General features: G+C 37.9%; 2 protein-coding genes across 4 annotated transcripts in view; both read left to right on the plus strand.

Annotated features, from left to right (window-relative positions):
• LOC129777071 (uncharacterized) overlaps positions 1-12,000 on the plus strand; it is a 183,357-nt gene that overhangs the window by 111,613 nt on the left and 59,744 nt on the right. The window lies entirely within an intron of this gene.
• On the plus strand, positions 2,757-4,168 carry LOC129777072 (uncharacterized). The gene is made up of 2 exons (XM_055783138.1): positions 2,757-2,844; positions 2,912-4,168. Exons 1-2 carry the CDS (start codon positions 2,828-2,830, stop codon positions 4,050-4,052), a joined length of 1,158 nt encoding a protein of 385 aa, XP_055639113.1. The 5' UTR covers positions 2,757-2,827; the 3' UTR covers positions 4,053-4,168.

Below are 12,000 nucleotides of genomic sequence, written 5' to 3' on the forward strand. Positions count from 1 at the left end.
CACGAGGGCCTTAAGGTGGGTTTGGTTTCGACATCTTCAATGAAAATTCCAGTGCCTCTTTCAAACTCAAAAATCCTTGTTCCGTGTATGTCGCTGAACTGGGTGAGATATACTACGCACTAGGGACCATTGAAACATTGCCCATCCATTATTTTATTTTTTCAGCTCAATAGAGGCAATCCGCTCAATGAAAGTTGATAAACGCTCATCATAACAAGAATAAGACATCTATTCAGTGTTTTGGTCGAAAAATTATTCAATATTACCTTAGCATGGATTCCCTCTCATTGCTCGATTCCGGGGAATGAGAAAGCGAACTCGCTAGCTAAGGTGGGTGCATCAGAAGGCACACTATTTGAAAGGCAAATTGCTTCACGCTCGTAAGTTGGCAGCGCTGTGGAGTGAAAATAAGGTTCGGCCGTTGGTTACACACGATTATCCCTAAGGTCTCGACGAGTACATGGTTCAAGGGGTTGAATGTAGGTCGTGATTTCATTCGCGTGATATCTCGGCTTATGTCCAATCACTACGACCTAAACGCGCATCTTTATCGCAGCAAACAATCTTGTGATTGTGGCGATGGCTACCACGACATCGAGCATGTTGTCTGGTCGTGTATCCGGTTCCATGCTGCCTGCTCTCAGCTTTCCAGAGCATTGAGGGCACAAGGCAGACAATCGGTTATACCCGTCCGGGATATCTAATGTAGCCGCGATCCTGATTTCTGCTTCATCTATACCTGTTCCTCAGATACGCCCATGTCAACGTTTAATGATGTTTCCTCCGTTGTATCCATGTATTATATCCCTCCTATCCGATCGATAAACTTTTACTTAGTCGCGGCAATACATACACATACTCTCTACAGATACACAGGTCGAAGGTTGTGCAGGCCACTGAACATTCAACAAGAGCCAAAGGTTGTACCGCTCATGACAACTCTACACGAGCTGAAGATTGTACCGCCCAGTGACTATTCTACCCTGGATTCCTCGAGTCAAGAGAGATGCACCACGATTGATATGAGGTACAGACTAGGGGGGCGTCGCTGATTAATGATCAGTTGCTCCCCAATAGGAAGTATCCCGTGTCGGCCACACATACAGAGTACTGGAGACTGCAACATCCCAATTATGAGAATCTTTGTAATACTAACCTCGAGCCAATCGCCATATTACTATCATAGTCGTAAGACAAAAATTGTCAAAATATTGAACTCCCGGCCCCGTCAGGCTAACGCCATATGTGCCTTAATAAAATATATATTTTGGAAAAAAATATATAGAATTTTACCTTATTCAGTATATTTTTATTTATTTTATACTGCTCACAATTTTGTTTCATGAAAATGCCCAGCTTTTTCGTCAAGCTAACAAATTATAAATTCTTATTATTAAAATGAAAAATATGTCAAAATTTCAAGTATATCTGGCATCTCATTTCACGCAATGAAAAGGCAAGTTCCTCAGGATAACCCACATTTGTTGATTCTGAACTTATGAAAGCAATACTATGGGTTTTCAAATGAAATAAGTGATATACCCTATAAATTACGCAGTGAGAAATTTTCCATAACCACCGTGAATACTGCTGATCACTACAATTGGCACGAATGCATAAAATATTGTTTTCAGCTTAATTCACATGTTTGGTTCAGTAGATTAACGAGGAATTAAGCTTTTCATATTATTTCTTATGTCTCGAAAAACGTGATATAAGCGAAACATTTTCAGTGATGAATTCGAGAGTGATAAAAACGAGAACACACAGTAAGTGATGTAATCGAGACGTTACTGTATTATGAATTCATCATCAGATTGTTCAGCCATAGTGGACCAAGTTTATGAAAAATATTTTTCAATTGGGGAGAATGATTGAAAGCTACTAAAACTGCAAAGCTTCAAACTTTGAGTTCGATTTCCTCGAAATATGTTACTCAGTCCGGTCTGACTGACACCAACCATATGTATGACAAATTCGAATTATAACTGACTTTTCATAATAGCTATCGACCTTTTTTCAAGAAATCGTAATTCGAAATCCAGTTATCTGATTTAAGTAATGTCTAGGACAAAGATTTCGGAAAATTAATAAACTATTTAGTAGGAGCTTATTCAAGGGAGCAAAGCAAATTTTGTATTGAAGAGAGCAGAGAAAAGTGTTAAGTTTTTGATCTACGAGTAGGCTGCTTAATTAAGTGAAAATATCACAATAGAATAATACGTTCACGGTCCACGCTTTTACGTTTCCAGATCAATACGATAAGATTTATTTCAAAGCGTGTAATGGAGTTTGATTGGAACTGGCGGTGCGAATAGAACGAGTTTACTTCCAAATTATCCACTTCTTAAATAATTCATATCTTTCCGTCAAATGCAATATGTCATGCATTTATCAAAAATTGAATTTAATATTATATATATATATATATATTAATCAGACATCTGAGTTCCGAGCTACTATTCCTCGAAAAAAAGTCAACGATTCTGAATATTAAGATCATATTCAGAATCGTTGACATCTCGTTGAAAAATAGTCATAGTCATGGTCATATGATATTGACAAATAAGAGTTGTGGGTATTGACTTCTCGAACAACCCAATACTGCAGTAAATAATCCTATGTAATCAATGACTGATTAGAACGCATGAAACCATTATCAGTATTAAACTAACAAATATGCGCAAACGCGCCTTCGTCACTATCACCTAGTATTTATTAAGCGCATTTGATATGAGCTATGCAGTGTTAATCACTAGTCACTCATTCAGTATTAATCGATAGTGCATCACGCCAGTTTCGCATTTGGCAAAAGCTGTTCGAAAATATGGATTATTTTAAGTTGTTGGTATTTGCAACAATAACGAAAACTGCTAACCTCTTAATCAAAATTGTTTGTTTACACTTCTAGTATCCTGATTGGACTACTCGTCCAATCCACCCTATTTCCAGCGCAGCTGATACCCTGTGATCGAATCCACAATAACCGAACTTGCCACATTTACAATGTTACCATCGGAGAGAACCACCAAACAATTCAGTTTCAAGAAATTCGCCAATTTATCATCGAATCCAGTAACATTTCATATTTTTCGACTGATCTGTTTGCCAACTTGGGAGAGGCGAATTTTCTTACCCTTAAAAAAGGCAATGTGCGTGAGATTAATTTTAGTTCGGATAACCTTATCTCACTACGGATTGATAGAACAGGATTGCAAAACTTGACGATCGCCTCTACGGTGAATCACAACCTGAACACCCTTATAATCAATCACAATCCGATCTCAGTGCTGCCGAGTTCGATTCACTATCTTATGGCGTTATCCTTGCTGGATTTATCCCGGAACCAATTGACGTATCTTGACCTGAATTGGTTCCAGCAGATGAATAACCTGCTTGTTTTGGATCTCTCATGGAACCATCTCGCCCTTATCGATGGGAGCCCAACGCTTCGGCTGAGCCGTTTGCGCAACCTGTGGATCAACCACAATCACCTTTCCCAGATCGCTTGGTTCCCGATTGGGTTTCCAAAGTTGGAGCGAGTGCGTCTGTCGGAAAACTACTGGAGCTGCGTCTGGATTCGCAGCGTGAGGAGATTGATTTGGGAGGGTAAAATTCATCTCTACGATTTCGATAGACACTGTTCTGAAGCTAGCGAAGGAGGTCTCTGCTGCTACGAAGCACTAACGGCTCCTTCCCACGCAAAGTTTGAATTAATCGATATCGAGTTTGGATCGCAGATTGATGGGTTTGTACGGGATCAGGTGAAGGAGCATTCCACCATCGTTGCTGAACAAGCGGAAAATAATCACGCCAGTTGTAGATTATTGGAGGACAAAATACGTTTGTTACAGAAAGATAAACTTCTTCTCGAGAAAGAGAATATTGAATTCAAGGAACAGTTTTCAAAGAAGGTGGCATTATTACAGAATAATTTGGTGGAAGTGAAGAAAGACTTGGAAGAATCCGAAGGGGTTATATCGCGATACAGGTTTAAGGAACGTTTAAATCTGATGGAAATAATTAAATATTTAAACGGGACGAGGAATTGAAAAGTGTAAAAGTTTATGTCATCTATGTTAAGCTAGAACACGGTTCTAACATCAAAAGAATATTCATTCGAATAAAACAGACTCAGTAAATTATTTGCTTTCTTGGCAAGAACAAATTCTATGATATTATTTCAATACAAAAGAAACACAAATTTCTGTATTACTCGAGAATTATTCAAGCAAATGAAATCAATATGTGCATATTGAGATTTTAGGGTGTAATGGATGTTTCAATGGTGGTTGAACTCTCCACCCCCTCTCTAAGGGGGGCTGCCATAGAAATGAAACCCGAATTTCTGCATAACTCGAGAACTAATCAAGCAAATGGAACCAAATTAGGCTTATGGAGGTTTTAGGGTACAACAAATGTTTCTATGATGGTTAGACTCTCCACCCCCTCCTTAGGATGGGGGGAGGTATGCCATACAAATGAAACACAAATTTCTGCATTATGCGAGAATTAATCAAGCAAATGAAACCGAATTAGGCATTTGGAGGTTTTAGGGTGCAATAAATGATTCTATGGTGGTTAGATACCCCTCCCCCACTTTCTTAGGAGGGGCTGCCATACAAATGGAACACAAATTTCTACATTACTCGAGAAATAATCAAGCAAATGAAACCAAATTAGGCATATGGAGGTTTTAGGGTGCAATGAATGTTTCTATGGTGGTTAGACTCTCCACCCCCTCTCTAAAGGGGGCTGCCATACAAATGAAACACAAATTTCTGCATAACTCGAAAACTAATCAAGCAAATGGAGCCAAATTTGACATGTGAAGATTTTAGGAGGCACGAAACGTTTCTATGGTGAATAGACACTCCTCCCCCTCTCTAAGTGGAGAAGAGGGAAGGGGTATGTCTTTATTCTATCATATTTTCTGTATCAAACATTTATTCCGTGTAACGGAGAAACATGTTATTTGCAAGTGGTTGTAAAATCTTGAACGAGAATTGTGTTTGAAAATAATCTGATATTATAATGATGAGTTTTGGTAGAAGTACTAGGAATTTTTTAGTGAAAGGTAAATTCATTGGGGTCAATTAGAAGATCAATCAATGAACAGGACTCATGAACTTGCGCTTAGTGAGAAAACGTGAATGTATTGATGACAATCAATATGTGCATCCTATCTCAAAGAACGAAAACTTCGCGTTACCATCGGTGATAGCAGCTCCAACATTTTTTCTGCAGCTTCCGGTATTCCTCAAGGAAGCCACCTCGGACCCCTGATCTTTCTAATCTACTTCAACGACATTTGCTTGGTATTAGAAGGACCTCGCGTTTCGTTTGCGGATGATTTAAAAATCTATTGCCGTATTAGTTCTGTAGCCGACTGCTGGTTTCTTCAACGACAACTGGATATTGTAGCCGAATGGTGCGCCACGAACTGTATGGTTATAAATCCATTAAAATGTTCCACGATATCCTTCTCTAGGAAAAAAGAACCGATCACGTTCGAATACGTTCTCTCTGGTGTTCCCATTCCACGAGTTATGAAGATCAAAGATCTTGGAGTGATACTGGATTCGAGACTGTCATACAAAGAACATGTATCGTATGTTGTAGATAAAGCATCTAGAAACTTGGGATTCATTATGCGGGTTTCAAAAACTTTCACGGACGTACATTGTCTCAAATCCCTGTATTGCGCTCTAGTTCGGCCTGTTCTGGAATACTGCAGTATCGTTTGGAATCCGCACTATCAAACTGGCATTACGAGAATCGAGTCCGTTCAGAGAAGATTCATTCGGTACGCACTTCGCCTGCTTCCGTGGCGTAATCCTCATCAGCTCCCTAGTTACGAAACCCGATGCTTGTTGATCCATCTGGATTCACTGCTCTGCAGAAGAAAGCTAGCTAAGTCTTTGTTTGTAGCGGATACACTCACTTGTCGCGTCGATTCTCCAGAAATTTTAAGCCACCTAAATCTCAACGTACCACCTCGACGGTTGCGGAGAGTTCCTTTTCTGCGGACCATACTTCGGCGAACGAATTATGGCATTTACACAGCAATAGCAAGCCTTCAGCGTGCATTCAACACAGTTTCTACGGCGTTTGATTTTAACATTTCGCGTGTTACATTGAAACAACGGTTTTTAGAATTAATTAGAGTTAGATAATTGTATCATTTGGACCACTGTAGTCTGTTGATGCCAGAACCAATAAACAAATAAACAAATAAACAAAAAAACAAATTTTGGGCGGGACGAAGTTTACCGGGTCGGCTAGTCTCTAATAAAACTGGCGCAAGTAATACTACATTGAAAAGGCAAACATTGGAAATGTTAGTGACATTGAAGGAGAACATAGCGAGGGTCGTATGAACGATGAGTGTCAGCGATGAATTCCAGATTATTGTTTTTTCTTTGAATCACAGTTTCTCGCGTCGCACAGTGACTTCCATGATACCAGACTTATTAAAACTTATTGAATAACTTGGTATTCCCCAAATATTTTGTTTTTGCACAACCTTAACACCTGCTTCAGCATAGCGTCAGTTCAATGCATTGATGCAATGTCAAAGGCACCAACCAAGCCTTTATGATGACAGAACACAAACAATGTTAACTGTTTGTAAAAAGGCTGAATATTTGGCTCAGCAGAGGTTCATTACTAATACCCTAGCATAAATAATTCCCTCCCGCTATCTCCCCCCCCCCCCTGTTTATATTTATCATTACAAATGGTGTTTCAGCGTAGCGAAGATGCACTATTTTTACTTACGGGTTATGAAGCACGCACGTACGCACACAAATATCCATATATCGAGGGCTTGAAGCAACTAAATATACACACACTTATCTCTGTTTTGCGCTCTTCTAAATAGAAGCAATTTCTGTTAATATTGCCAGTCTAGATTAGCTTAGTTGTCATCCTTTGTGTAGAGAGTTTTCCTACCATCATGCGAAACCCAATCACAGGCAAAATTCCCAAACATTTATTTTCTTGGTGAGCCGACGATAGCCTAGCTTGATGAGTCCCCACACAATTGTGTAGTTCAAAACATTAATACAAGGCGTCAGTTTGATGCAATGATTACAATGCCAGAGACATCAGTGAGTGAGTAATTTGGTCGCGTCCACAGCTCAGTCCGAAATGAAGACATGTGAAGCAAACAAGGAAGAACAAGTGATGTTCATTGTTTCGTATCTAGAATGATACTGAAAGCATTTCCTTCCTTTCCTTGTTGAAATAAAGAGACTTTATACTTATTCAGTTCATTCGAAAAGACCCTTGAAAAACTCTACTCTTTCCTCATATTACTCCTCCACCACCATTGCCTTGAGAAAACCATTCGATTCTTCGCCGTCCAGCTCGCCCAGCAACGGTGTTGTCCAGTCGGTGTCCTCACGAAGAATGAAGTTTGCCTCACCAAGATCCACTGTTTATACTCTAGGCAAATATTCCCCTTCGTTCTTCTTCTTTTCCTTTGTTCACGGAGACTTTACATCTTACTATTTCTCCTTCGTTGCTCGTCGATAAGTTGCTCGTTATTGACAGCTCTGTTCGGGAAAGCACACAAATGGACAGAACAAATGTATGAGGAAATGAAAATGCTTCCAATTTTCATCAATTTAAACCATATACAGACTATGGGATTGTAATTATAGCATATCAAACAAATCTTAGAGAATTTCCGATTCGTTTGGTATGTAAATCGCCAGAATCCGTTCGCGGCAAAAATAGTTATTACCGTTAACTTTATTTCATAAAAACGTGTTTTCTGATTTGGCACCCTTTCTGAAAGACGTAGTTCTACGTCAAAAAATAGAAAAATATAGCGCCCTTGCACCCGAGACCATGAAAACCATAAAAAACAAATACAATCAATAATTTTGAAAACAAAATCCAATTTTTTGCGAGTGTAATATTAGAATTAGTTCATTACCCTTAATTTGATATGTCGATCATCGAAATCGGTGTAATAGTTTAAAAGTTATGAATTTTTGAAAAAAGTCATTTTTGGAAAAAAAAAAAAAAAAAAAAAAAAAAGGAAAAAGTTGATTTTTAGAACCACCCGTAAATGGAAATGGTCACCCTAATGAAAAAATAAAAAAATACGGGTCTAATGTTTTGCCAAAAAGAACAAAATTACCACTTCTGACGAAAATCTGAGAACCTCTAAATCGGTTCGATATAGAATGGCTGTGTAGAGATGTTTTAGAAATAAATATTTCAATTTTCAAAATAATTAAATTAAGAAAAAAAAGTTTGATATTTTTATGAAAAATTGAACGATTTCCTACATTTTATTTATTGATCAAAAACATTTTATCTCAAAAAATTATAATACCTACGAATTTTTTATCAAAGAATGAAATTTAAGAAATCGTTCAAGTTTTTTCTTAATTTAATGGTAAGTCTCATAGCTTTGACGTTAGATTTTTTTGTAAAAAATTTTTTTCAAAAAGTCTGTTTTTTCAGATTTCAAGTTGCTTAAATGAACAATTTTGCTACACCCATAAGTGCAACAATTTGAAATGGTGCTACCAGTCTTAAGACGAGTTGACATGAAATTCGTCTAATCCCTTCTGCACCGCGAGTAACGTGAGATAATAGTCACGTCAAAGGTACACGCTCTATTACGGATGTCACCTCAATTTTGTTGATCCTTTTCTACACCAATACACCACCAATACTACACCAGTCAATAACAGAAATAAACGCGACTTGAAACTAATGACACTAATGTCGACTATGGTCAATACCGTGATAGGAATATCTTCACACCCACAAAGTTTGGATGAGTCCTGGGATGGGACTTCCAATCCCATAGATGAGTTCGCGCGAAATATCTTTTATGCTTTTAAAACCAAATAAACATATTGTGTACGCCGTACATATTTATCACACTGTCATGAAAATTGGAATAAGCTAATGATCGGCTGACAATTGTGACTGATTTCTCCGCCCAAAATCGTACACTCATTACCGACTTTTCGCCATGTATTCGGACAATGTTGTATTACAGGGAAATTTCGATATAACGTACATTTTACTCGATATAACGTACCCGTGGCCGAATTTCATGTCAACTCGCCTTAGTGGTTGACAACACTATCTCAGATTGTAGTGAAACGTTGTGGGTGTAAAGACATTGGTCATTTGAGCAACTGCGCATACTTGAAATCTAAAAAAATAGACTACTTTTTGAAAAAGGCCAGTTTTTTTCCTATTTTTTACAAAAAATTATAATTTAAAAACTAGAATACCTACCAAATTTTGATCAACGGATGAAATGTAAGAAATTGTTAAAGTTTTCATTACAAAACTTTAACAATTTCTTTAAATTACACAGAAAAAAAAATTGAAAAAAAATCTCAAAAAAAAATTTAAAAGTAACAGTACCTTTCTTCCAATGTATGGAAGACTTGTTGGGAGTGATATGGCCTATTCACATAAGTTTTATTCAGAATTTAAAAAAAAGTTTTTGAGAAAAGCGAATTTTAATTTTCAAAATCTTATTTAATATTTTTTTTTAAATTTGTTTGCTATTTTTAATTTAATGGAAGCAAACATCCTATATATCATCGTCTGACCAAAATTCTGTAGTTCCCACTAGTTTTGATGTTTTTTTTTAATTTTAAGCTTTTCTACCTTTTTCCGAAACTTAACTTAACGAAACTTTTTAAATACTTTAAGACCTACAAAATTTTAATCAGAGAATGAAATATAGGAAATAATTTATAAATGTTTCATAAAGCTACAAAAAAAAAATACAAATCACGTTTTTTTTTTTTTATCCAAAATATATATTTTTATTAAGGCTCATATGGCGTCAACCTGACGGGGCCGAGAGTTCAATATTTCGACAATGTTTGCCTTATAACTATGTTAGTAATATGTAACCGATTACTCGCGGTTGGCTCGAGGTTAGTATTACAAGTGTTTTCGTAATTGTGATGTTGCTGTCTTCAATGATCTGTACCTGTGCCCGACGGGATACTTCCTATTGGGATGCAGCTGACCATTAATCAGCAACGCCCCCCTAGTCTGTACCCCATATCTAGCGTGGTGCGTCTTCTCGAGGAATCCAGGATAGAATGGTCACTAGCCGGCGCAATCATCAGCTCGTGTAGAGTTGTCATGAGCGGTACAACCTTTGGCTTTTGTTGAATCATCAGTGGAAATATCGTTATTTGTACGTATACAAATCACGTTGAAAAAAAAAAATATTTCGAAAATTGTTTTGAAATCTATTGAAAATTTTGTTTTTTTTTTTCTGAACGAAAATTATATGAATAGCGCATATAACTACCAACAAGTCTCCCATACATCGGAAGAAGGCCACTGTTGCAGGGAAAAAGTTTTTTTAACAAGCAAGCGGTCATTTTATCACAACAAACATGAAACATCATGAGAAAGGATGTCTTCACCTTCTAGTTGGATTTTTTTCGTCATTATTCACTAACCCTACTCAAAAAGTATTACAATAAAGTAATATGAGCTATGTTTCTAAGTTATTATTAATATGCTTCGATATAACATACAATTCGATACATCGTACGATTTTGAGAGTGAAATGTACGTTATATCGATGTTTCCCGGTATCTGATTTCTATCTATTCTGTTCGTATTGAGGCTCAACGAGACTACTTCAAATATTATAAATGATTTCTGTTAAATTAATGATGTCTATGATCCTATCAATGGAACACCAAAAAACTTCCCAAAATAGAAATGATTAGTGCTATACCAAAAAAAAACCGTATAATTCGCCGAAGGATGGAGACAGAATATATCTTCCTTTTTTTCTTAATAACACATTTAAATTGATGATAGGCGTTTCGGAAACCTGATAAAACCAGATGGTGCCAGCCGCTCCATTTTAGATCATCTAATTACCATAACCTAGATCACTACGTGTTGGCTTGACATGTCTCTGGGATTAACAATCTTATTTTGCATGGAAGCTGAAACATTGTTGCAAACTGGCCTAACACACTTTTGGTCAACCGGCCGCAGCGAATGAAAACACTTGCACCCGTACCATTCTTTTTTGTACTGTGATTTTTCCTGTTTCTAGTAAGACCAGCAGAGATGTGGTTCTGTGTTTGAAATTGCGCTTGCTGCAAGCTTTCACCAAGTATGTGGGCGAACAAGTTCTCATCACCCGCAATTCAATGGCTGGGAACGGTTCGGCTCAACCGGATAAGCGATTTTCCGTAAACCCCCAGAAGTAGACTGCCCGGTAAACACTGCAACTTTTTTCCTCGATCACCGCTTGTGAACGGCGTGAAACTGAAACAGGCAAAGCTCACGATCGTCAAAGCACAAAGCTCAAGAAATGCGCGTCCCTCCGAAAAAGTCATAAAATAAAATAGGAAAAACCAGTCGCATGGCGGTCGGCAAGAGAAAGGTCATGGATTGATTGCCAGCGAACGAGGGGAGGTAGGAAAAACAAACCAACCTCTATTTGCCCAAAGTGCAGCGATAGATGGGTCTTGGCGAGATCCGTGCTGTTCGGTGCCGTTTAATAGTTGTTCGAACTTGGTGCAGTGTGGAGCGCAATTTCCGACCTCGGTTTAAGTTTTTTTATTTGCTATTTTTTAAAACGCGTACGCCGTGCGTAAAGCTGTTTCTCCCGCCTATATCATTTTCGGTTCGAGGAGAGATCGTAGTTTTTCTTCGTTTGAAGTTTTAGTTTCGTTTCTCGTTTCGTTTAATCGATTCGCCGTTGTTGCTGCATTTAATTGGCCGAATTTCGATAATTGGTGGTTCTCATAAATGATTAATTGTGTTGGACAAGCTGGCAGCTCACACCAGAGAGGGAACGAGATTAGGTTGTTTGGTTTGAAGAGTCAATCGAACGGTCGCGAAACGTTTGAAATCTGGTCGAGCGGTTGATACATCCCTAATTAGTGCAATCCCCTCGTTCAAGTGACAGAAGTTTTCCGTCGCAAGTAGTGATCAAGTGTGACATTGCGAAGAGTTTTGGTTGTG

This window comes from Toxorhynchites rutilus, chromosome 3, assembly GCF_029784135.1.
Source record: "Toxorhynchites rutilus septentrionalis strain SRP chromosome 3, ASM2978413v1, whole genome shotgun sequence".
NCBI classification, from domain to species: Eukaryota; Metazoa; Arthropoda; class Insecta; order Diptera; family Culicidae; genus Toxorhynchites; species Toxorhynchites rutilus.